The sequence below is a fragment of the Papio anubis genome, chromosome 7 (genome assembly GCF_008728515.1).
Source record: "Papio anubis isolate 15944 chromosome 7, Panubis1.0, whole genome shotgun sequence".
Taxonomy (NCBI): Eukaryota; Metazoa; Chordata; class Mammalia; order Primates; family Cercopithecidae; genus Papio; species Papio anubis.
In genome coordinates, this window is record NC_044982.1 from 34154617 (window position 1) to 34178074 (window position 23458).

Below are 23458 nucleotides of genomic sequence, written 5' to 3' on the forward strand. Positions count from 1 at the left end.
CAGCAGGAAGACAGCCATCTATGAACTAGAAAGCAGATCCTTACCAGATATTGAATTTGCCAGCACCCTGATCTTGGATTTTCTAGCTCCAGAACTGTGAAAAATAAATTTCTGTTGTTTATAAGCCACACAGTCTGTAGTATTTTTATAATAGCAGCCCTAACAGACTAAGACAGAAATTCATACTGCGAGTGGGATGCTGCTGTAATGAACAACCAAAAATGTGAACGTGGCTTACAGGGTAATGAATAGAAGCTGGAAAGTTTTGAAATATATGTTAGAAAAAGCCTAAATTGGCTGAGTGTGGTGGCTCACATCTGTAATCCCAGCACTTTGTGAGGCTGGGGCACTTTGTGGGGATCACAAGGTCAGGAGTTTACGACCAGCCTGGCCAACATGGCAAAACATCATCTTTACTAAAAATACAAATATATATATATTTATTAGCTGGGCGTGGTGGTGGGCACCTGTAATCCCAGCTACTCGGGAGGCTGAGGCAGGATAATTATATGAACCTGGGAGGCGGAGGTTGCAGTGAGCCGAGATCATGCCACTGCACTCCAGCTTGGATGACAAAGTGAGACTCCATCTTGAAAGGAAAGGAAGGAAAAGAAAGGAAAGGAGAGGGGAGGGGAGGGAAGGGGAGCCTAAACTGCTGTAACCAGGCCTTTAAAGGATATTCTGGTGAGGGCTCAGAAAGAAAAGAGGAGAGCTGTAAAGAAAGCCTCAATCTTCCTAGATAATACCTAAATAATCCTGAACAGAATATTGGTAGAAATATAGATGGTAAAGGCCATTCTGATGAGTTTTAGACATAAATGAGACATATATCACTGGAAACTAGACAAAAGTTGGTCCTTGTTATAAAGTGGCAAAGAATATGGCTGAATTTTGTTTGGTTCTAGTATTTTGTGAAAGGTAAAAATTGCACGCAATGAAATTAAATATTTAGCTGAGGAAATTTCTGAGCAATGTATTGAAGGTGCAGGTTGGCTCTTCCTGACTACTTATAGTAAAACGTGACTTAAAGATAGAATTGTTAAGCACACAAAGAAACCAGAACCTGAAGATTTAGAAAATTCTTTGTCTATCCATATTGCAAAAAATGAGACCACTAATAGTGTGGCCAAGTGACTGTTTGATAAGGATATTAGTATGGATGAGTCATCTCAACAGAATCCAGGAACTATTCTTCAAGACAATGGAAGAATTACTCAAAAGCAATTCAGAGTTCATCAGGGCTGCCACTTGCACCGTAGGCCCAGAGTGCAAGGGACATGCGGTGGGAGAGCAGAACAGTTTTAAAGGATCAATTCATCTCTTCAATTTAGGTAGGCCAGGATGCTCCTGCCCAGTGCCTTGGGATGGGGTCCCCACAGACAGCAATATGGGCTGCACCCAGCAGAGCCATGGTGGACTGGGCTGCCCAGAAGAGCTGCAGGCAAGGAACCCCAGCCTGGAAAAGCCACAGGGACCCCAGGAGAAAGCTTCTGTGGGACCATCCTACCAAGCTGTGGGGATGATGCTGCCACCCAAATGGGCCTGGAAGACAGAGCATCAGTCCAGGAAAGCCATGGGTGTATGACTCCAGCCCAGGAGAGCTATGGAGGTAGGGTTGCGGTTGCTGCCCCAGTGGGTCTAAAAGACAGAGCATCGAGCCAAAGAGGATTATTCTAGAGCCTTAAGGTTTAATGTTTTTTGCCCTGTTACATTTTGGACTTACTTGGAACCCATTACCCCTTTCTTCTTTCCTATTTCTCTCTCTCTCTTTTTTTTTTTTATTTGAACGAAAATGTCTATCCTATACCTGTCCCACCACTGCAGTTTGGAAGCACATAACTTGTTTGGTTTCACAGGTTCACAGCTGGAGAGGAATTTGCTCAGGATGAATGGTATCTTTAATCTCATTCATATCTGGTTTAGATGATACATAGATAAGACTTTGGACTTTAGAATTGATGCTAGAACAAGTTAAGACTTTGAGGACTATTGAGATGGAATGAAAGTATTTTGCATGCAAGAGGACAAAAATTCTGGGGATCTTGAGGTAGAATGTTGTGGACTGAATGTCTGTGTTCCCCTTCAAATTTACATGTTGAAATCCTGACCCCCAATGTGATGGTTTTGGGAGGTGAAGCCTTTGGGAGATAATTAGGTCATGTGGAATGGAATTAGTGTCCCTATAAAAGGACACCCCAGAGCTCTCTTGCCTTTCTGCCATGTGAGGACCCAGCCATGTATGAACCAGGAAGGAGGCCCTCACCAGACACCCAATCTGTGGCATCTCGACCTTGAACTTCCCAGCCTCCAGTACTGTGGAAAAAAAAATTCTATTGCTTTTAAGCCACATAGTATATGGCATTTTTGCTTTAGCAGCCTGAACAGAGTAAGACAAGTTACTAGAAAAATTATGAAATAATAAGGCAGTCCCTTAAAAAGAAAATAATCCAATGTCCCCATCTCAGAGCCAAGGTTACTAAAGAAACAACCATAATTTTATTTAATACCTCAAGAACAACCTGAGGGTCCTGAATACTCCAATGAAGAGTGGTCCAGTTATTATTGCTTTTTCTTTTCTGTTTTCTTTTTTTGAGATGGAGTCTCACCCTGTCGCCCAGGCTAGAGTGCAATGGCACGATCTCAGCTCACTGCAACTTCCGCCTCCCAGGTTCAAACTATTCTCCTGCCTCAGCCTCCCAAGTAGCTGGGATTACAGCTGCCCGCCACCATGCCCAGCTAATTTTTGTATTTTTAGTAGAGACAGGGTTTCACCATGTTGGCCAGGCTGGTCTCAAACTCCTGACCTCGTGATCCACTCTCCTCAGCCTCCCAAAGTGCTGGGATTACAGGTGTAAGCCACTGCGCCTGGCCCAGTTATTTATGCTGTATAACAAACCATCCTAAAATCCAGGTGCTTAGAAAAGCAATTTATTAGTCTCTCTCACTCTCCTGTGGGTTGACTAGGCTCCACTGGGTGGTTCTCACTTGGGCCTCACATGGTTATAGCTGGAGGTGGGGTCATTTGGAGGTTTGACTGGGCTGTGCATCCAAGAGGGCTCATCACCTAACAGCTGATGCTAGTTGCTGACCAGGAGCTCAGCTGAGGCTGTTGACCAGACTGTCTGCACATGGCCTCTCCAATGGCTTGGGCTTCTCCAAGCATCGCAGATGGATTCCAAGAAGGAATGTCTCAAGAGCAAATATTTCAAAATACCAAGGTGGAAGCCACCACAGGGGTTCTGGATTACTGGTACTCAAACAGTTTCAGAGAGGGAAAAAGGTGTTCCCTCTCTTTTCATCTGGCCTTGGTCTTGGTGTCCTACTTGATGTAAAGAGGGAAGGCACCAATGGGGCCATATTTGGAGATCCACCACCATAGGAAAGGAACTTGACTAATATCCTGGATTAATAGTTCTGTCAAACTCGCTGTGCCTGGGCAGCTCAGGGATGATCTCTGCCTCTCAGCAGGTCGGGTTGGCTGGGAGTGAATGCCTACGGCCAAGCTGGACAAGCCAGGTTCCTTGTAGCTCTTTGCTCATGTGCCTGATAGCCAGCAGAGAGGGAGAGCTAAACCAAAGTCATGTGGAGAGAGGAAATCACAAACCACATTCTGCTGACAACACCAGGTTTCATTAGACCCCAGCATCTGGTTAGTGGCACCACCAGAAATACTTTCCATATGCATCCCTGGGACACTCTCCTGGTGGTTTTCAGATGACATAAAGAACTATGTCATCTGGTAACCTTTGGCTGACTTCTCCTCAATGAGAAGCCCTGGCAATCACTATTTTCTTTAATTAAACTTTACTTCTCAGAATTTACTCTTTTTCTTTAGAGATCTTGTTCTGTCACCCAGGCGGGAGTGGAGTGGTGCAATTACAGCTCACTATGTTGCATAAACTTGAGGTGTAGTTTGACCATCCTTTAAAACAGTTGCCTTTTTTTCCCCTCTGAATATAACTTTCTTATCCTTGGACTTGCAGATCGAATAGCTTGTCTGAGAAGGAGAAAGAATTAAAGCACAGTTTTCTGCTATTTATGGTATATCTTATGTCATTTTGTCCATGATTCTGTTCAACTGCTATGGCCATCCTCCATTTGGCTGTCTGTAACCTTCCCACGGCAGACACAGTATATTCTCCACCTTGCAGAATTTAGACAGTGTCTGTGACATCCTGGGCCCTGGAAATCATAATGAGCCCACCTGGACCCCTTCACCCAGCCCAGTAAAGTCCAAAGTCCACCTGAGATTGACATGAATTCCTAAGGGAGCCCTTCACTCTCACTGTCTCTCCTTTCCTACAAACCTTCACCCACACTCAGCAAACCCCTCCTCTCATGAAGTGTTCGGGAGGGTGGGGGCCTTACTGGAATTTGAGGGTCTTGAAAAGGGGGTACATATTGCACCTCCTGGCAGTCTACTATTTAAAAAAATCACACACTAGGCATTCCTGCTTTTGAAAAGTCCCTGGTCACCTCAATGCTAGGCATTTCCTTGGCCTTGCACAGAGACCTAGTTTTTGTTGGCCTCTGGCTTCTCTCCCTCCCCTGGCTTTCCCCTCCCCTTAGCTCTCCCCTCTCAGGAACAGAGAATACATTTGTCTCATTTTCTCAGCAGGACAGCACAACCCTCTCCCTTTGTTGTTTGAGTCTCTGCCAACCCCTCTGCCCTTAGGGCCTTACTTTCTGCCCCAAGTGGCTTAATGTCCTTTGCCAAGCAAGGAGGAGTTCTGGTGCCAGATAGTAAGATAGCATGTTTTATTTACCTTGCTACATTTGTATCTTGAGAGCCCTTCTTGTTCAGAACACAGCACATAGTCGGCTTCTATACATATATATTGAATTAAACTGAAACTGAGAGAAAGTGACTCAATTATTTTATTGGTCATCTTCAGCCTTCGTTTTGTGGACAGAAACCATCCCTTGGCTGAAGTGTGATGTTGGCACTGATTCCACACTCTGTTTTTTCCTAACATCACTGCCAGCAACTAAGTGGGTAGGAGTAGTCTGTCAGGAGAAGAAACAGGGTTTCGTTTTCACTTGTATCTGAACACTTAATTCTGCCTGTAAGTGGACAGAACACTGTAGCTGTCTTAGGTTAGGCATGAAGTTTGGAGTCGAAGCTAGAACAATAGGAGTAGAACCAGGGCATGAGTAGTAGGGGGCAGGTAGCATTTCCTTGGGGAAAAAGTGCTGAATAGGTTGGAATAAACCAACAGGCCAGGCGACCCCGTTTTCCTAAATGATTACATACTTCTTTGCTGACTTTCAAGAACAAAAGAGGAAGTTCATTTTATCTTTGTGAATTCGGTTCACACACTTGCCTCTCCTCCTTTCCCAAATACCAATGAAACAATCAAATAAAGAATGACTTATTCCTCCATCCTTCCTCCAGCCCACACGGTGCCCACTGTGCGCCAGATAGGCCTAGGCGCTGAAATCATTCTAAGTTCTATTTGGAAAGGGAACCAGGAGGAGGATGTGACATAGAACAGCTGGAGGGATGAGGTGGCCACTCTAGATTGGTGGTCACAGAAGGCCTTTCTGAGGAAGGGACACCAATGCTGAGTGAGACTTGAATGAGAAGTGAAGCCAGCCATGTGAGGATATGGGGGACAAGTGACTGAGGAGGAGGGAACAGGCAAGAGCCCAGTGCTCAGTTAAGTAAATAAAAAAACCCAAAACAAAAAAACTAAACATAGTATATAGAGGCAAAGAAATTTCCTATCAGCAGATGAGAGCTTTGAGAAATTTCAGAAAGGCACGAAGCAGATAGACTGAACTTGTGGCATAACGGATTGACAGCAGCCTACAATTCCACTGGAGGCATCAGAGAAGAAATAGCTGAGTGTCCCCAACAGAATCCTTGGAAAACACCAAGCTCTGAGCGGCAGGATTGGAAGTGGAGGCAGGGGGTGGGCATCAGACAATGGAAGCAACTCAGGAGCACGGAATAGGCTCCACATGGCAGAAAGCGTTTACTAAGTTAAGGGAGATGTTTCCCGGCCAGCTTCTCATATGGACAGTAAGGTCAGAGGATTGTGCTCCTGTCAGCAAAGCACACACACAGAGAAAAAACATCCTGGGAACCAGGGAGACCTTAAAGACCCGCTAGCTTTCTTCCCACCTCTCACTGGCTTTCGCGGCTCCAAGTGGATTCCCCTAAGGCCCAGCAGAGGAGGGAGAAGAGTAGACTTGTTGGGGAGTACTGTGGCGAGGAAACAGAAAGACATCAGAAACTCCATCAGGGCTTGACCCACAGAGCAGAACACTTGGCTGCAGGGATGTCACACTAGGGAGGATGGGGGTCTACCTCCCCAAGATTCCCATTGCCGCCCGTCTCACTGGAAGAGAGGGTTTTTAATCTTTTAATCTGTTCTTGGGCCACATACCCAGGACCCAGAGGGGAACCTTGGCGATTGACCTACGCCCATCCATTCACATGTTCAGCTGCAGCCCTGCTCCTGTGTGAACTGCTCAGGGGAAAGCCTGCCAGGGCAACTCCAGGAACCAAACCAGGACTTCTTAAACTCTGGTGTGCCTCAGAATGCCTTGGGTGCTTGCTCAAGATGCAGACGCCCAGAGCCACCTCAGTATGTGCGTATTTTAAAAAAGGAGCCCAGGTGATTCCGATGCACAGCATGGCTTAGAACTGTTGGCCCACATCATCACTGAGGGCACCCTCACCAGCTACTGATGAAGTCCTAGGCCACGGCCACACATTCGACTTTTTAAATCTCCCTGAGTGTGGGGAGATTAAAAAAAAATGCCCAGTTGCCAGAAATTCTGAGTTAATTGGCCGTGTGTGAGGACCAGGCATTCGTATTTTTTAGAAATTTCCATGTGGTTCTAATGTATGGCAGGATTGAAAGTTAATACCTTCATTTATAAAACTGAGCAGTCTTCCAAATAGCTGGGCATACGAAAAGAATGATCTGCTCTGAGCAGTGACCAGGGGAATGAAACAATGACCAGAAATGATGATTCTCTAATAAACAACCCCGAATAAAACTAGTGGCAGAAATAGAGAGGAGATATGAAAATATGGAAAAAATATAAACTATGAAAAAAATCTATATCACATCTCCAGGGGGATTAAGATGATAAACACCAATAGAACAGAGCAGGCTACTAGGAAAACAACAGTCCAGGAAGTATTAAGAAGTCTTAGAAATGAAAAGCGTGATTATCAACTACCCTCCCAACACTCAGTGGGAAAAGAAAAACTCATTAAAATATAAAACCACAGAATGGACGCCACTGAAAAATCAAAGCAGTGATTCTGAAGAGCAATTCAGGAAATTGCATCCTTTGAATACAGAATAAAAAGACTAAAGATGGAAATTATAACAGAGAAAATATAAGAGATGTAGCAACTCCATCCCAGAGGCCCAGAATTCTTAAAAAAGGATTTCCTGAAAAGTGAGGATAGAATGGAAAAAAAAGCAGCAATGATTTTTTAAAAAGAGAAAAAAAATCCTGAGTGAAAGAAAGAGTTAAGTTCTTGACTTAGAACAGAAGGAACTACCTAGGGCTCATCAGAAATATTAGAAAGAAGATACATACTATATACTAGTTGTTTTTTAAATGTTCATAGAAATACAAGTTCAAAAATGTTGGTTTAAAATATATCAAGTTAACATACCTCTGGGAAGAATGGGATTTAAAGGAGGCAAAGGCAACTTCACTATTTTATATGCTTCACTCTTGTTTGTTTAAATCGATGATGTTTTTAATTAAAACATTTAAAAGTAAATACAACTAGAATAGAAACTAGGGTTTTTACAAAGTTAATATAAAATTTGATTAATAAAGTAAAAGTCAGGGAAGAGAAAAAGAAGAACATAGAACGAGATTCAGAAATATATCAGGAAAAAGACAAAATATATGATTCAAGTAAATGTGACTGTTTTATATCCCAATATCCAAAGCAAATCATATTGCTAGAATCTGTCTAATAACCATGTGAAAAGATTCTCAAGTATATTAACAAAGAAACAAAAGAGTAAAACGAGAATTATTTTAACCTTTTGGACTTGCAGAGATAAAAAGATTGATGATGCTTGGGATGGTAAGAATGTGGGAAAATGAGCACTTTTAGCTAAGGGAATGACAAAGATGTGTTACAGTTTTGCTCAAGAGGAATCTGGACATATGAACTAAAATTAAAATATGAATACCATTTCTAGGAATTCTATGCCTAGAAAATTTATACTAAGGAAATAATTGAACTTGTGTAGAAAGATGTTCCTGGAATCATTGTTTATGGTGGCAAAAAAGGAGGACATAAACTAAATATTTATGATCCAGGGATTGGTAAAATAAATTTTACTTCACCCATGCCAGGGGATACCATGTAGCTATTAAAAAGAGTAAAGTGGGCCGGGCACAGTGGCTTACGCCTGTAATCCCAGCACTTTGGGAGGTCGAGGCGGGCGGGTCACGAGGTCAGGAGATTGAGACCATCCTGGCTAACACGGTGAAACCCCATCTCTACTAAAAATACAAAAAATTAGCTGGGTGTGGCGGCGGGCATCTGTAGTCCCAGCTACTCAGCAGGCTGAGGCAGGAGAATGGCGAGAACCCAGGAGGCGGAGCTTGCAGTGAGCCCAGATTGCTCCACTGCACTCCAGTCTGGGCGACAGAGAGAGACTCTGTCTCAAAAAAAAAAGAGTAAGATGGATCTATATGTGTTTACATGGAAACACTGCCACAACATATTGTTAATTTAAAAATTATTGGACTATATACATATGTGTATATATTTGGGTATATATATTGAACTCAATTATACAAAAGGATAGAATGTTATATATGCATACAAATCCAAAGTAATAGACGCTAAATCAGATGTTGCCAAACTTGCTGAGCTCATGGTACCCTTAGTGTCTCAGTAAGTTTTTCACAGTGCCCCTGGGCCAAAAGAAATACTTAACAGTGTCATTTATTATGGCTAGGACCAATTAACTTAATATGTATTTGTATCCTAACACTTAGTAGCTGTTTGAAAGATACATAAATTGAAAATTTTTTTTTCATTCTTAAATAACTACAATATGCACCTATTGGGCACTACACATTTTCTTAAATTTTGAAATTAGATTGAACCTTACCATCCCTATTTCCTATTCCATGTTAATTTTCGCACAGTTCTTGCTTTTTATCACAGTGACTGCTCTGAAAAACCAGATTTGCAAAGATGCGTATCCTCATAAGAGATGTAATGTGCTCTAATGTTGAAACTGAACCATCTTAAGCTAGTAGTTAGTGCAGTATCTGGCATGTGTCAACTATCACTGTTTCCCTAAAAAAATTTGGACTATCCTGTGGTAACTCTGTGAGTTCCCCACAGTGCCCAGGGTGCTCTGATCCACTCTGGGAACCACAGCATTAGACTATAAACAAAGGTTCTTTTTGGAAGGTGAAATCAGGTTGAAGGAAGAGAGTATTTTCTTCTTTATGCACATCTGGATAATTGGAACGTTTTAGAATGAGCATCTGTGACTTATATTACTTTTCATAAGATTTTTCCCATTTCAAGAAAAGAAGCCAGAAAAGGAGCAAAAGTGAAAGACAATGGAGAGTGATAGAGACGTGAAAACGGAAATAAAAATTCATCCAGCCGTGGTACGGGGGTGCGAAAGCACACCACACTAGCTTTGTCTGTGTGTTTCCTTCTGTAATTCTGAAAGTGGTCCAAGTCCCTCTGGGCTTTGGTTCCTCCCCTCTTAAGTAAACACACTGGCTTCCCTCATAGGGAAGGAGAAACTGGCTGGAATAGCTGCTGGCAGTTACTCCAGAAGAAAAGAGTGATGAAATCATGGTTCTGGAGCCCTCTGCCTGAGTTCTAGTTCTAACCCTGCCCTATTAGCACTATGACCTTGGGCAAGTTCATTAACTCCTCTGTGCCTCAGTTTCCATACCTGCTCAATGGTGAGAACAGTAATGTGTACCCGTTGAGGGGATTCAGTGAGAGACACTTACTGCAGGATGTGGCCAGTGCAGAATACATGCTAGCTATTATCATTGTGGTCACTATCTAACAGGAAAAAACTTTGGAGCAACAGATTCTTTTCTTCCAGCTATCAGAATTAGGGAATGGTGGGGGACTGTCCCAGTTATCATGACATCCAAAGAGTCAGAGGGAAGCCACAAGGGATCCATGCACAAATCAAAGTCGTAGGGAGGTAGAAACTGTAAGTAGAACCCAGCTGGGAGGCTAATTGAGGGGTTTCTGTTCTAGCGAAAAAAAAAAAAAACGTCAAATTAAGATAGAATATAAGGTAATCTCATGATCTCATGGATTTTTGTCTACATTCATCCCACTCCCAAACCTTAAAACATTTTTTACCTCATCTCTATGTCCCACAAAGCAACGTCATCGCTGATCCAAGGGTTGGATGGCTCAGCTGGTGTTATCAAAGGGTCATATTCCATATATTGTTCCGTGTAGGCAATTAAGCTGCAGGAGGGAGGCAGAGCAAAGAATGTCACTGATTTCCTTAAAAAAAAAAACAAACCTTTATTCTATTTTATGCAAACATTATAGCAGTCTACACATAATTCTAAATTAAAGGAAAAAATGTATTTCCGCTCCCACTTCTGACACATCAAACTGTTTCCATTTGTCCTTATTTCCTTCTCATTATGAACATACCATTTTTGTGTTGTTGCAGTCATGATCTATACATGCATTTTATGTATCTTTTCCCCACTTGACTCTTTACCTGAACCTTGGTGCATCTCTCCCTGGTTATGCTAGCCTTACTGATATTAATACACTGGTCAAACCTGCTTGTGTTCCACTCTCCCACAAAGACTGATTCTCAAGGCATCTGGAACACACAAAAGACACTACAGCTCCCCTAGACTGCCAGCTCAGCATTCCCAGTGGAAGGTAAAGACTTTTAAATACCAGCAGACCACAAGGAGTTAACATAAGCATTTTTTCCAAAAAAAGCAACTTAGTTTTCCTAGTTATAATTACAATCTAATAGATATGTTGATCTTATAGATTGACATATTTTAGACTTTTATTTTTATCAAAATGTATGTGAACAGTTAGAATAATAAAATAGTACCAAATTATTATATATACTAAAAAAGCAAAAGCAATTATTTTTTCCTCCCATCCCTTCTCAGAGAGGCATCTACTTTCCACCTTCTGTTTTTTTCTAAAAGTTACCTATATATTTCTAAATTATATGCTTTTATATCTCTTCCTGTTTTTATTTTAGACAAGAATTTATCTTTCTATTCACCAGTCCTCAACTCCCATCTTTTCTTACATGATCCTCCAAATAGACTTGTATAACAATTTTTGTTAAATTAATGGTCAGTGTAACATTATTAAACTAGATAAAAATTGTTTGCTATTCAGCTAAATATCATACTACTTTTTCCAAGCAAGTGTTTTAACAAACCTACAAAATATCTAGCAATCCTTTTTTTACATCTTAAACACATCAAATAATTGAGCAGTTCTGTCCTTTTGCTTCCCAGAGATCCTCTCTCCTGAAGTCTTTAGTCTTCTTGCTCGAAACCGGATCATTTGCTCTATAGACTTGATGGAAAATGATCATTTTAGGACTTCCTTTGCTTCTGTGTTGAAAATCCCATGTTTCCTGGATTCCATGTCTAGCTCTTGCTTTTACTCCCTGATTGTGTTGAAGCATATCCTTTAGTAGTTTCCTAATAAAGGATGCATGAAAATCCTTGCAAGTATAAAAATGCTCTTATCTCCATCCTTGACTGATAGTGCTAGACATAGAACACTAAGTGAAAAATCTCTTTCCTTTAGAATTTTGAAGGCATCACTCCATGTTTTTTTTTTTTTTTTTTTTTTTTCTGGCATGCAGTGTTACTATTGAGAAGCCTGAATCCATTTTGATTCTCATTATTTGGTTCGGTTTCTTTTCTCTCTGTCAACTTAGAATCATCTCTTTATTGTTAGAGTGTTCTGAAATTTCATGACGGCCCTTGCTGGTTGTTGTTATTTACTATGCTGGGCACAGTGTGCAATAGATGAGAAAATATTTATCAGGAATTTTATAATATTCATCACTAATTTTATACCCTTTGTTTCCTTTGTTTGCTTGTCCTATATGTTTTTTCCAGTTCAATATTGGACATCCTGATTTGTTAATCTATCTTCCCTCCCATTTTTCATTTCCTTGTCTTTTTGTTAAACTCTCTTTCAACTTCCTATTGATTTTTTAAAAAATTTTGAACCATTACTTTCTTAAATTTCCAGAGTTCACTTTTGGTTATCACAGTGTCTAGTTCTTGTTTTATGGATTAAATATCTTCTCATTTCTCAGATAATATGAACTCCATACTTTCATTGTAAGTTTCTTTTACTTGTTGAATTATTTTGGTTCTTCCAAGTTCCTTTTTTCTGTTTATTTTGATTATACTCTTTCACGCTGAGGCTTGAGTGTCTGGAAAATCTTTGCACATCCATTTGCGCTTAAGAGTGAGGTACTGAAACCTGCTTGGCAGCTCGGTGGGCGTGTGGATGGGGCTTGTCACTGATGGGCTTTATTGTCATAGGGAAGTTTACCAGTATTTTCATGGGAGCTCCAAATGAGGGATCTGGAGTCTTTCCTCTGGGGCATCTATTTTTCTCTAGAGTGGGCATTGGCAAGTTTCTTCTGTACGGCCTAGATAGTAAATATTTTAGGCTTTGTGGGCCAGATGGTGTCTGTTGCCACTACTCAGCTCTACTGCTGTGGCATAAAAGCAGCCATAGGCAACTTGCAAATGAATGCGTGTGATTGTGTTCTAATAAAACTTTATTTGCAAAAACAGAATGGAGTATGGTTTGGCCCACGGGTTGTAGTTTGTCAGTCTCTTGCCTCTGGGTATATATGTCTGGCTCCTGGAGGCCTGAGAGCAGGGTCGGGATGGGGCTGAGTGTCTATTGGGGCTCAGAACACGACACTCCAAAATATAGCATGTTGGCATGCTGAGTACTTTGTACTAAAGGAGATTGGAAGGGCCTCAGAAGCCAAGGCTTTCACCTTCTCTCCTGCCCCTGCCTTCCATCCCTTTTTCTCTCCTGACGTAAGTCACAGAAACAAGAATTCTTTTTCCCCAGAGTGGGTCATAGAAACTAGAATGTCTCTCCCTTAAAGCAAGCCACAAAACCTAGAAAGGTCACTCCCTTCTCCCTTGAAAACCCTCATTCCAGAGAGGTCCTACCTGGGAGGTAGGAATGCTACTCAGAGAGACTAAAAAGAATCTAAACAGACAGGCTTGCTGGGTTTCCTCCCCTCAGTCTGTTACCAGTAGATCACACCCTTTTGTCCAATCACATTTCTATAAGGCTGCCCATTCTTCATGGAACCTAAGTACAAATACAGACAGTTTTCCCTGTGTCTTTGAGTCTTCATTTCTGAAGGCTTCGGTGTCACATAAAACTGATGAAATAAATGCATTTATGCTTTTCTCTTGTTAACCTCTTTTGTTATAGCAGTGTTGGCCATAATCCTTATTATAGATGAGGAAAGGTATCACAATTTCTATCCCTACAGGCCCCACAGTTCAGTGTGTAGAGCTTCCATTAATTCTCTTGTTTTCAGTTGGCCTCTTCTGATATCTGATGTGTCTGAGTTCTGAGTGTATGTGGCTCAATTTCTCTCAAGAAAAAACTGCCCATATCCTTCAGTCGTGGTAGTTGGAAAGGATTGTTTCCTAGTGGGGCAGGAGATCTAGGGGTACAAGGTCTCCTGGGACAGACTTGACCATTCCGCTGCTGTTAGCCCCATGCCTCATTCCTGCCTTCCGTGGTCCCTGGTGCCTTCAAGAGCCAAGGCCAGGCTTTGTTGCAAAAACTGGCTTACTTTGTCACATTACTTCTGCCCCCAACATGTAATTTAGAATGTTCTTCACTCTGTCCCTGTGCACTTTCTTTTTTATTAAATTTTGAAATATTTCAGGCATGCAGAAAGGTATAAAAATTGTAAGAAATCACCCTTGTGCTCACTGACCAATTAAAAAAATAAAACATTACAAATAGAGACATGGGGGCCTGTGGTTATGTTCCCCAATTACAAAGACTTTGTATCTTGGACAAATGTGTTGAAATTATTAATAGTTTGTTAATCTTGTGAGTTCATGCCATTTTTGTTCCTTTAGTGACATGTTGTATTTAAGGAAAGGGAGAAGATGAACATATGTCTACAATATTGTCTTGGTTGCATTGAGTTACTTTATTACAATTTACTTAATCATTTCCTTTATATTAGACACAGACTTTAAATATTTCTTTTTAAATATATGTAGTGCTGTGGTAGAACACCATTGTTCACACAGATTTTTTTTTTCATCTTCTGGGTCATTTCTTTAGAATTCACATCCATAAGCAGAATTATTTAACCAAAAGGTTTGAATATTTTTGTGGTTATTGATCCACAATAAAACGTTTCCTTAAGCATTGCCAGCTTGTGTGTCAGCAACTTCTCCCACAACAGCAAAGTCAGAGCCACAATTCCTACTACTGAATTGCAAAGGGCAATAATGGCCAATTAGCTTAATGCTGACCACGCAGAGAAATTAGTCAGAGGCTCCATCTCATGCTACTGGAAGTGTGATCCATGAACCAGCAGCAGCACTGGCATCACCTGGGAGCCTGTTAGCAATGCAGGATCTCATATCCCAGCCCAGGCCTCCTGATTCAGCATCTGCATTTTAATAGGCTCCCCCAGGTGATTCATATGCACATTCAAGTTTGAGAAGAACCACATCTCATTCCTCAATTTTCCAAAGGGTTCAGGACACAAGATGTTTTATTCATCAAATCAAAATGAAGGAGTCCCTGGTAATTTTGGTTTTGAAGACGGATGTAAATGTTCTGAAACCTCAGAGCCTCCTCGCTGTCCCAGGTGTTTACCATGACCCAGTGGGGTAGAAGAAGCAGTGGTCCCAGTTGAAAAGCCTTGCTTTGAGTTCTTGGTTGAGTCATTTAACTGATCTTGTCAAGTTCATCATGTTATGTAACAGCCTTGTTGAGCACTCAGGACCATTGTGATAGAAAATGGGAAAGCATCTCTAAAGAATCTTGACAATCCTCCACAAATATAAAATAGACAAGCAAAACCATGTGGCAGACTAGAGGCACATCCTCTGTCCTATAAATCTCCTGCAAGGTATGCATCTTCCCTGGGGCCAGCCTTCACCAATAAGAGCTGTATTAGTTTGTTTTCATGCTAGTGATAAAGACATACCTGAGACTGGGCAATCTACAAGAGAAAGATGTTTAATGGACATACAGTTCCATGTGGCTGGGGAGGCCTCACAATCATGCTGGGAGGCAAGGAGGAGCAAGTCATGTCTTACATGGATGGCGGCAGGCAAAGGAAGAGAGCTTGTGCAGGGAAACTCCCATTTTTAAAGTCATCAGATCTCATGAGACTTATTCACTATCATAGGAACAGCACAGGAAATCCCACCCCCATGATTCAATTACCTCTCACTTGGTCCCTCCCACAACACATGGGAATTCAAGATGAGATCTGGGTGGGAACACAAACAAACCATATCAACAGCTTTATGACATCTCAGGCAGAATGAACGTGGGCAAGGGAGCTCTAAGAAAGCACTGTGGCAGGAAGGATCAGGCTACAAGTTGGTTCTGCACTTGGGAGCCACTCGTTAGCTACTTGGGCTGACTGAATTCTTTATAAAAGAAATGACATTGCATGTTGAGGAATATGTTAGTTTTCTAGGACTGCTATAACAAATGACCACAAATGGTTAAAACAACAGAAGTTTATACTCAGTTTTGGAGGCCAGAAGTCTGAAATCAAGGTGTTGGCAGGGCCGTGCTCCCTCCGAAGGCTCTAGGGGAGAATCTCACCTTGCCCTGCCTCACCTCTCCGTTCTTTTCCTTCCAGTTTCTGGTGGCTTCAGGCACACCTTGGCTTGTGGCTGCATCACTTTCATCTCTGTCTTTGTCTTCACATGGCCTTCTTCTGTGCCTGTGTCATCTGCTCTCTTTTTTAGCTTATAAGGGCACTTGTTATTGGATTTGGAGTCTTTCTGGATAATCCATGATGATTTATCTAGATATCCTTAACTGAGTTACATCTGCAAAGACTCTTTTCCCAAAGGAGGTCACATTCATAGGTTTCATGGGTAAGCCTAGGACCTATCTTTTGGGGCTCCACTATTCAACCCACTACAGGGATTGTGAGACAGCAAGCTGGATGTGGGGATATAGAGAGGACACTGGGTCACCTGTCTCCTTTGCTCAGATCAGCACAAAGACAAGCCAGCAGCAGGAAACTGAAATCCTGTTCAGGGGGTGATGAGTTGTGCTGAGGTTCCCCAGAGGATGAGTCATGATGACATATTGGGGGGTTCTCCCGATTATGAGGCATTTGAGCATCCATGGCATTCTCAAAATCTGAGATGAGCACACAGCCCGGGGGCCCCCCTTTGTCCTCTCAGGACATCTACCCTGGCCATTCCAATAATCTCTGCCTTAGTTAGCTTTGAATCTCAAATAAAAGACATCCACTTGGCAGCCCAAGGCAAAAGGTAGGGCCTCTTTTAATTAGTTAATTATGTTATTGGGGAATTTTTTTTAAGAATGGAAATAGATTTCCCTGAAGTAGAACATAGGGATTGAAAAATGAAATTTCCTCCCCTCCTCCCTCTCGCTTCCTTAGATTTCAATGAGACAGGCTGGGATTTTTATCAGACCCCTCCCGAATGTGTTGTAGTAGATCCTCGATGTGGTCACATCTCCAACCTGGGAAGGAGGGGTCCAACCAGCCAGGTCAGGTCCTGTGGACAAGTCCCCACATGGAGCCCTGAGTGAGTGATGGAGTGAGGGGACAACAGGGAAGGCTCAGGAGGGGCCACGGTGAGAATTCAGCCAGCACCTGGTCCCTAGAGGAGCCTGCAGGCTCCGGCTGCCTATTACTGTATGCATGGCAATGAAGGCAGCTGTCCGCTGACCAGCCTAAGGCAGTAGAATCTTAAAAGTCCAGAGAGCAACTAAGAAAATGGGAAATAATATGATTATTTAAGTTGTAATAAAATACAGACTCATAGCTAGATCTCTTTAAGAAAAATCCTGGAATATCATTAGAGAAGTGGGTGGATGAGAGGTGGTGAGAGCTAATGGTGATGTTGGTTTAGGAGAATGTGGTTGAGAGTCCAGGGTGAAATTTTTGTGATCACCCAACATAAGAGCACAAGATATGACTTTGTAACAGGCATTAAGCATGAACGAAATTGTTCCTGTGAGCTTGTGCCATGTCGCGCCTTCTCCAAAAAAGGTCTAGGCAAGTGGCATCAGGACATGCTGTAGAGGAACACGTGGAGAAGGAACACAAAAAGTCCTGACGATCTGAACCAGGCAACAAAGCCAGTCATTATGAGCAACTCATCTGTTGGCCAGTGTCAGTGATGAGTGGTATTGGTCGGAAGGGAAATGTATTAGAAGAGGGAAATCTAGGCTGGGCGTGGTGGCTCATGCCCCTAATCCCAACACTTTGGGAGGCCAAGGTGGGTGGATCATGAGGTCAGGAGATCGAGACCATTCTAGCTAACACGGTGAAACCCTGTCTCTAATGAAAATATAAAAAATTAGCCACGCATGGTGGCGGGTGTCTGTAGTCCCAGATGCTTGGGAGGCTGAGGCAGGGGAATGGCGTGAACCCGGGAGGCGGAGCTTGCAGTGAGCCGAGATCGTGCCACTGCACTCCAGCCTGGGCGGCCAAGCAAGACATTGTCTCAAAAAAAAAAAAAAAAAAAAAAAAAAAAAAAGAAGAAGAGGGAAATCTAGTTTGTTAAGTTACATAAATAAAGTCAGAGGCTTTGTAAAGGAAACAGTAAAATTATATGGGCATATGTATTTTGAGTGTTGTATTTTATTGATAGAAAAAGGAAGTATTGAATAATCAGAATTAGATATACACGTATTGGGGCTATAAGAGGACCCTAGTCAGCAGGGTGCTTGGAGATGCTGGTATATTAAAGACAAAGAGGATGAACAATTTGGTCTTCAGATTCTAAGAGAAGGGGAGAGATTGGGGTTTTATATTTGTTTCTAAGGGCTGCTGGAACAGATCATCTCATATTTAGTAGCTGAAAACAATACAAATGGATTGTCTTATAATTCTAAGAGTCAGAAATCTGAAATGGGTCTCACTGAGCTAAAATTAAGGTGTCAGCAGGGTGATGTTCCTTCTGGAGGCTCTAGGGAAGAATTCATTTGCTTGCCTTTTTCCAGCTTCTAGAGGCTCTCCTCATTCCTTGGCTCATGGCCCCCTCTTCCATCTGCAAAGCCAGCTATGGTTTTCTCATGCTGCATCACTCTGACACCGACTCTTCTGCCTCTCTCTGCCACATTTCAGGGCACCTGTGATTATGCTGGGCCCATCTGGGCAATCCAGGATAATCTCTGTATTTTAAGGTCAACTGATTAGCAACTTTAAGTCCACCTGCAACCTGAATTCTCCTTGTCATGTAACATAACCTATTCACAGGTTCTGGGGATTAGAACATGGACATCTTTGAGAGATCATTATTCTGCCTACCACAGTTGTAGTTTGAGAGCGATTTATGTGAAAAAAATGTATTATTTCTTTCTACATTTACTTATGTAGAAAATAAAGTCACCTGGAGGAGTGTGGCAGTAGATAAAAGGTGTATAATGGCACTACCATGTTTTATTTCACTGCCACTATCACAATCCTTGCAAATAAACCCAGTATTCATGAATCTATGCACCCTCATTTGTCCTATTTGCCATCATCATTGCATGGAAAATACAGGAGACAGCAAAGTGCATTTTGCAGGTTCCCACGGTTGACTTGGACATTTAGCAGTCTGCTGCCTCAACCACTCTCCTAGCTTCTTGTGGGCAGGGGAGGGTGATCCTTTCCAGAGAGAGTTGCAGAGAGGGTTAACACAGTTGGGGTAGCCAAAGACTGAGAGGAGGTGAAAGAACACCCCAAGCTGGGCAGAGAGGGAAGGTGGTCTCCTCTTCCCTTATGTTTCTCAACATCATCGGACTGTGCAGAAACAGCACAAGAAATGAAAGCAAGGACTCCTTGCCTTTTCCTTGCTCTCCTGTCTCTTTAATGTAGGCTGGAGATGCTTTATGCCTGGTAGCTAGAGCTTCTAAGGTGGGACACAGGAAAGAAATGAAGGTTGGCCCCATAGGATAACATCTAAGCTTAATGCAGAGAGTTAAAAGGCTTTTAGGTTTGTGCCTAGGCTGTCCAGCGCCATTTCTTAGGCATGAAAGGAGATCCAAACGGAGAGAGAAGTGCTGCCTAGGAATACAGTGAGTGTACTTGGTTGTGTTAACCCTTATGCTGGGTCTCTTGGGAATCTGAGTGAAGCAGATAGGGATTCTGCATGGTGAGTCCTCCAAAATGGGTGAGCAGGCATAGAGGGCCTCTCTGGGTTTCTGCTCAGTTCTGCTTGTCTCCTGAGAATTGTACTCTGACATGTACACAAGGCTACTTCAGGAGCTGCCATGTATTTATTTATAAGCCCTGCTCCTGGCCATGGCTGATTTGTCCAGGAACAGATACCTGACGCAAGTGAGGTTCATATCTTCTTTCCCCAGCCTCAGCAGTAGAAGCTTGTATTAGTCCATTCTCCCGCTGCTATGAAGAAATACCCAAGACTGGGTAATTTATAAAGGAAAGAGGTTTAATTGACTCATGGTTCAGCATGGCTGGGGAGGCCTAGGAAACTTACAGTCATGGGGGAAGGGGAAGCAAACATGTCCTTCTTCACATGGTGACAGGAAGGAGAATGAGAACTGAATGAAGGGGGAAGCCCCTTATAAAGCCATCAGGTCTCATGAGAACTTACTATCACGAGCATAGTATGGGGGAAAACACCCCCATGATTCAATTACTTCCCACTGGGTCCCTCCCACCACATGTGGGGATTATGGGAACTACAATTCAAGATGAGATCTGAGTGGGGACACAGCCAAACCATATTAAAGTTGTATAGTCACAAAGTTCAAGGGCTGGTGGTGTCATGTTTCCTAACACATGTCTGTCATGCAAGAGAATAAGGCCAGTGTGGAAAGTGGGCAGGACCAGAGAGGAAAAACGGGTCTTGGAGGCACTGGAGGCCCTGGCTCCAGCTCTTCCTGAGCTCAGTGGCATTGCTGCCTTTCCCAGGGTTCAATTCCACAGCCCCTCCTTGTATTCTGGGAGCCAACGTATGCTCCTATTTTGCAGAACCAGGTTCAAGCTGGGGTTTTATTGCTTGGAATCAAACCAATACAGTTGAAAAGGGAATGAAGGTGATGGGAGTGTGAAGGCAAGTTCATCAAGGCAGCCCTTTGTAGAATGAGCCACAGAGGTTGTCTCTTTCAGAACATATGCTTCCTGGTAGTGTACAGATGACAAGATGAACAGAGTCTGCTTGGGACACACAAGACAATGAGAAGGCCAGACAAGCAATGAAGGAGGCAGCAATGGCCAACACACAGTACCATTTCAGTCCAAAGTCATTACCAGTGGCCACAAAAAGACTAGAGGGAGGACAGGAAAAGCAAAAAGAGAGAAGAAAATAGAGGTAAGTAAAGAGCTTTGTACCATGTCCAGCATGTAACAGTACACAGCAGCAATGGTCCCCCAACTCCTGGGTGTGAGTGGCAGAAAAGCAGAATTGGGATGAGATGGAAGAAAGAAAATAAATATAGGAAATTCAGAAGTCCATTAGGAATAATATTTCTCATTGAGCAATTTTAGCATTCTTGTCCCTTTATTGCTGACTCCTGATTGGTATATGCTTTTGTTATTTTCAAATGACAAATTCTCACATCACTAGAAGAAGATGCTGATCTGTGAACCTTTAGCAAATGTGCTACCCACCATCGTTGTGGGCTTTGAACTGAGTCTTGGGTGGCAATGTGGAACTGGCTGATTTGTTCACATACTCCTGCCCCATGACCCTTTAGTAAGTGGCAAAAATCTACCAGATGGTTACCAGGGGTACACTCTGTGGTCAGTCATTTAGTAGACATTATTCAGTGCCTACTATGCCATTAAATAGCAAACAGATCTCTGGATCTCAGACAGCTGTTAGAGCTGAGCTAACAGCAAAGTCACAGCTTCTAATAATAGTAACCAATCCTGGTAGGAGGACAGTTATTAATGCAGAAGCTTCCCAATTTAGATTGCTAATTAGGGTCTACCTTTGATAAACTTGGAGGGGAAGGAAATAATGAAAGAGAATTTAGTAAGCATACAGTCCAACCACTTGAAAAAATATGAAAAAAATAAAAGTTTTAGATTTTATCCTTTCCCTCTTAACAAAAAAAGACTTACAATTTTGCTACAAACTGTATAGATGTGACCAAAAAAAAAAAAAAAAAAAAAAAAAAAAAAAAAAACCAAACCACAAAACTATGACGAGTTGGAGGAAGAAGAAATGCTGTCCATCCTGAGTTAAGCAATGCCTAGGAGGAATCCCTAGAGCTAAGGACACATATATGGAGCAGGTGGGGAGAAGATGAAGAGATATTGAAATGGCTAGGCTCCAGGAAAAAGGGACAGTGAAGTATGGCCTGCAGCTATGGGAAACTATTATTCAGGAAAACAAACAAACAAACAAAAAACAAAAACGAGGTCTGGAATCTAAAGCATTATGGGATATGACCATTAGTCCTACTTTAGAAATATAATACAAATGTACTAAAGCATTCATTATGAAATCAGAGCCTCCACATGAGAAGACCTGAAAACGGAATGTGAAAGGGAGTGAAGAGGAGTGCATGCTGGCATGCCTCGCTTTGCTACATGCAGTTTCCGAACTGTGATGCACAACAGGGAACCAGGACAGGAAGGATCTGATTAGAAAGGAAAATGAGAAGCAGAGCAGCACTGTGGAGAGGAAAGAAGTTGATTCCTAGCAATTAATTAATTAATCTAGCTTTTTTTTCACTTGGAGAAGGTGGGAAGTAGAGAGAATATTAAAAAAGAAATCCTTAATTGCAGGTGACCCAGAGAAAATACACTCAATAGAGAAACTTGGGATGAGTGAAGGAGCAGGAAGGCAAATTTAGCCCTGCAGCAAGAAGAGCTTACACCAGGTCAGGTATGGAGGCCCCTTCTTTCCTACATGCTACAGATTCCAGATCTTGGTCTGGATATGGTCACCCTGGCTATAATGATACCTCTGGTCTTTTTTTCCTGTCACCTAGAACAGGCTAGGAGAAAGGAGGAGCAAAGACCTCATGGTTTCTGGAATCCCATAAAAGCAAAGTTGTAATGACTTCTGTGACCCTCGTTTTTCCTCCCCTGAAACTATCATTAGACATTAAGTTGACAAACCTCTATCACCCTAGCAGGTTTTTAACAGACCCTTATGGTATCCAGTCCCTTGCTGTCTTATCTCATTTCATTAATTACATTTCATGATCACTGAGGGTCAGGAGGTGGAGGAAGAACCAGCATCCAATTTCAGGGAGCAGCGGCAATCTCAGATACGGGCAAGCAAGATGATGCTAAAAAAAATCAATTCAGCAGTCAGCTGTGACACACAAATGGCTCCCAGTAATAGGGTGAGGATAAGCCAAATACAGATGCAGGTACGGAATGAAACATTTTGATCCCTCCATGTGCGGCAGTGCATTGGGATAGCTGCAGTGATTGTGGTGTAGCTTGCTATGGGTGGGGAGAAGTCTCTGGGGAATCGCAGCCAAACATGGAGACTCTAGATAGTTTGGGACTAAAATGCATGGACTGTTGCTTCTCAAAGTTGGTTTGTCAAGTGCTATAAGGCTTAGGTGAAGTAAAAAAGGGACTCCCTTGGGGATGCTTGCAAAGAAGAGTAAGACCTCATTTATCTGGCAGCTTCAATTGTCCAGAGAACACAAATGAGATAAGTGAGCATAAGAGCCTCTGAACATGATGAAATAAACACCATGCCTCAAGGTTCATTGTTATTGGGAACAACATACCTCACAAAAAAGACTTTTCACACTTGCTTTAGGATCAAAGCTAATCAATTTGGTTATTTGATTTCCTGGTGTGGTAGTTCAGTTTCAAAAAAGGAGTCTATTTCGTCAACCCTTGAATCTAGTCCAGCTTAGTGACTTGTTTTAGCCAATAAAAGGCAACAGAAGTGACAGAATGCCAGTTCTAATCTGCAAGAGTTGTGCATGCTTCTGTTCTCTCTCTTGGAATCCCACTATCCCCATGTGGAAAAGGTCAAACTAACCTGCTAGAGGGTGAGAGACCATGTTAAGGAGTGCTCAACTGTCCCAGCTGAGGCCATCCTAAACCAGCAGAAGCCAAACATGTGAGAGAGCCCAGCCAAGAGCAGCAGAGCTGCCTAGCCAACCCATAGCCACATAGAGAAACATGGCTGAGACCAGTGGAGCCAGGTGGCACATAGATATGTGAGCAATAGTGAAAGCCTATTTTTTAAGCCACTGAGTTTTGGGGTGTTTTGTTACTCAGCAACA

At 42.4% G+C, this 23458-nt stretch overlaps 1 protein-coding gene across 18 annotated transcripts in view; it reads right to left on the minus strand.

Annotated features, from left to right (window-relative positions):
• The window catches only part of RGS6 (regulator of G protein signaling 6), a 629077-nt gene that overhangs the window by 61651 nt on the left and 543968 nt on the right, over positions 1-23458 (minus strand). For all 18 annotated transcript variants that reach the window (XR_004184869.1, XM_031668021.1, XM_031668024.1 and 15 more), the window contains exon 13: positions 10352-10462. Coding sequence is in view for 17 of the 18 variants with exons in the window: in XM_031668021.1 (XP_031523881.1) it covers positions 10352-10462 (111 nt within the window). In the remaining variant the exon portion in view is untranslated. The remainder of the gene's footprint in view (positions 1-10351; positions 10463-23458) is intronic.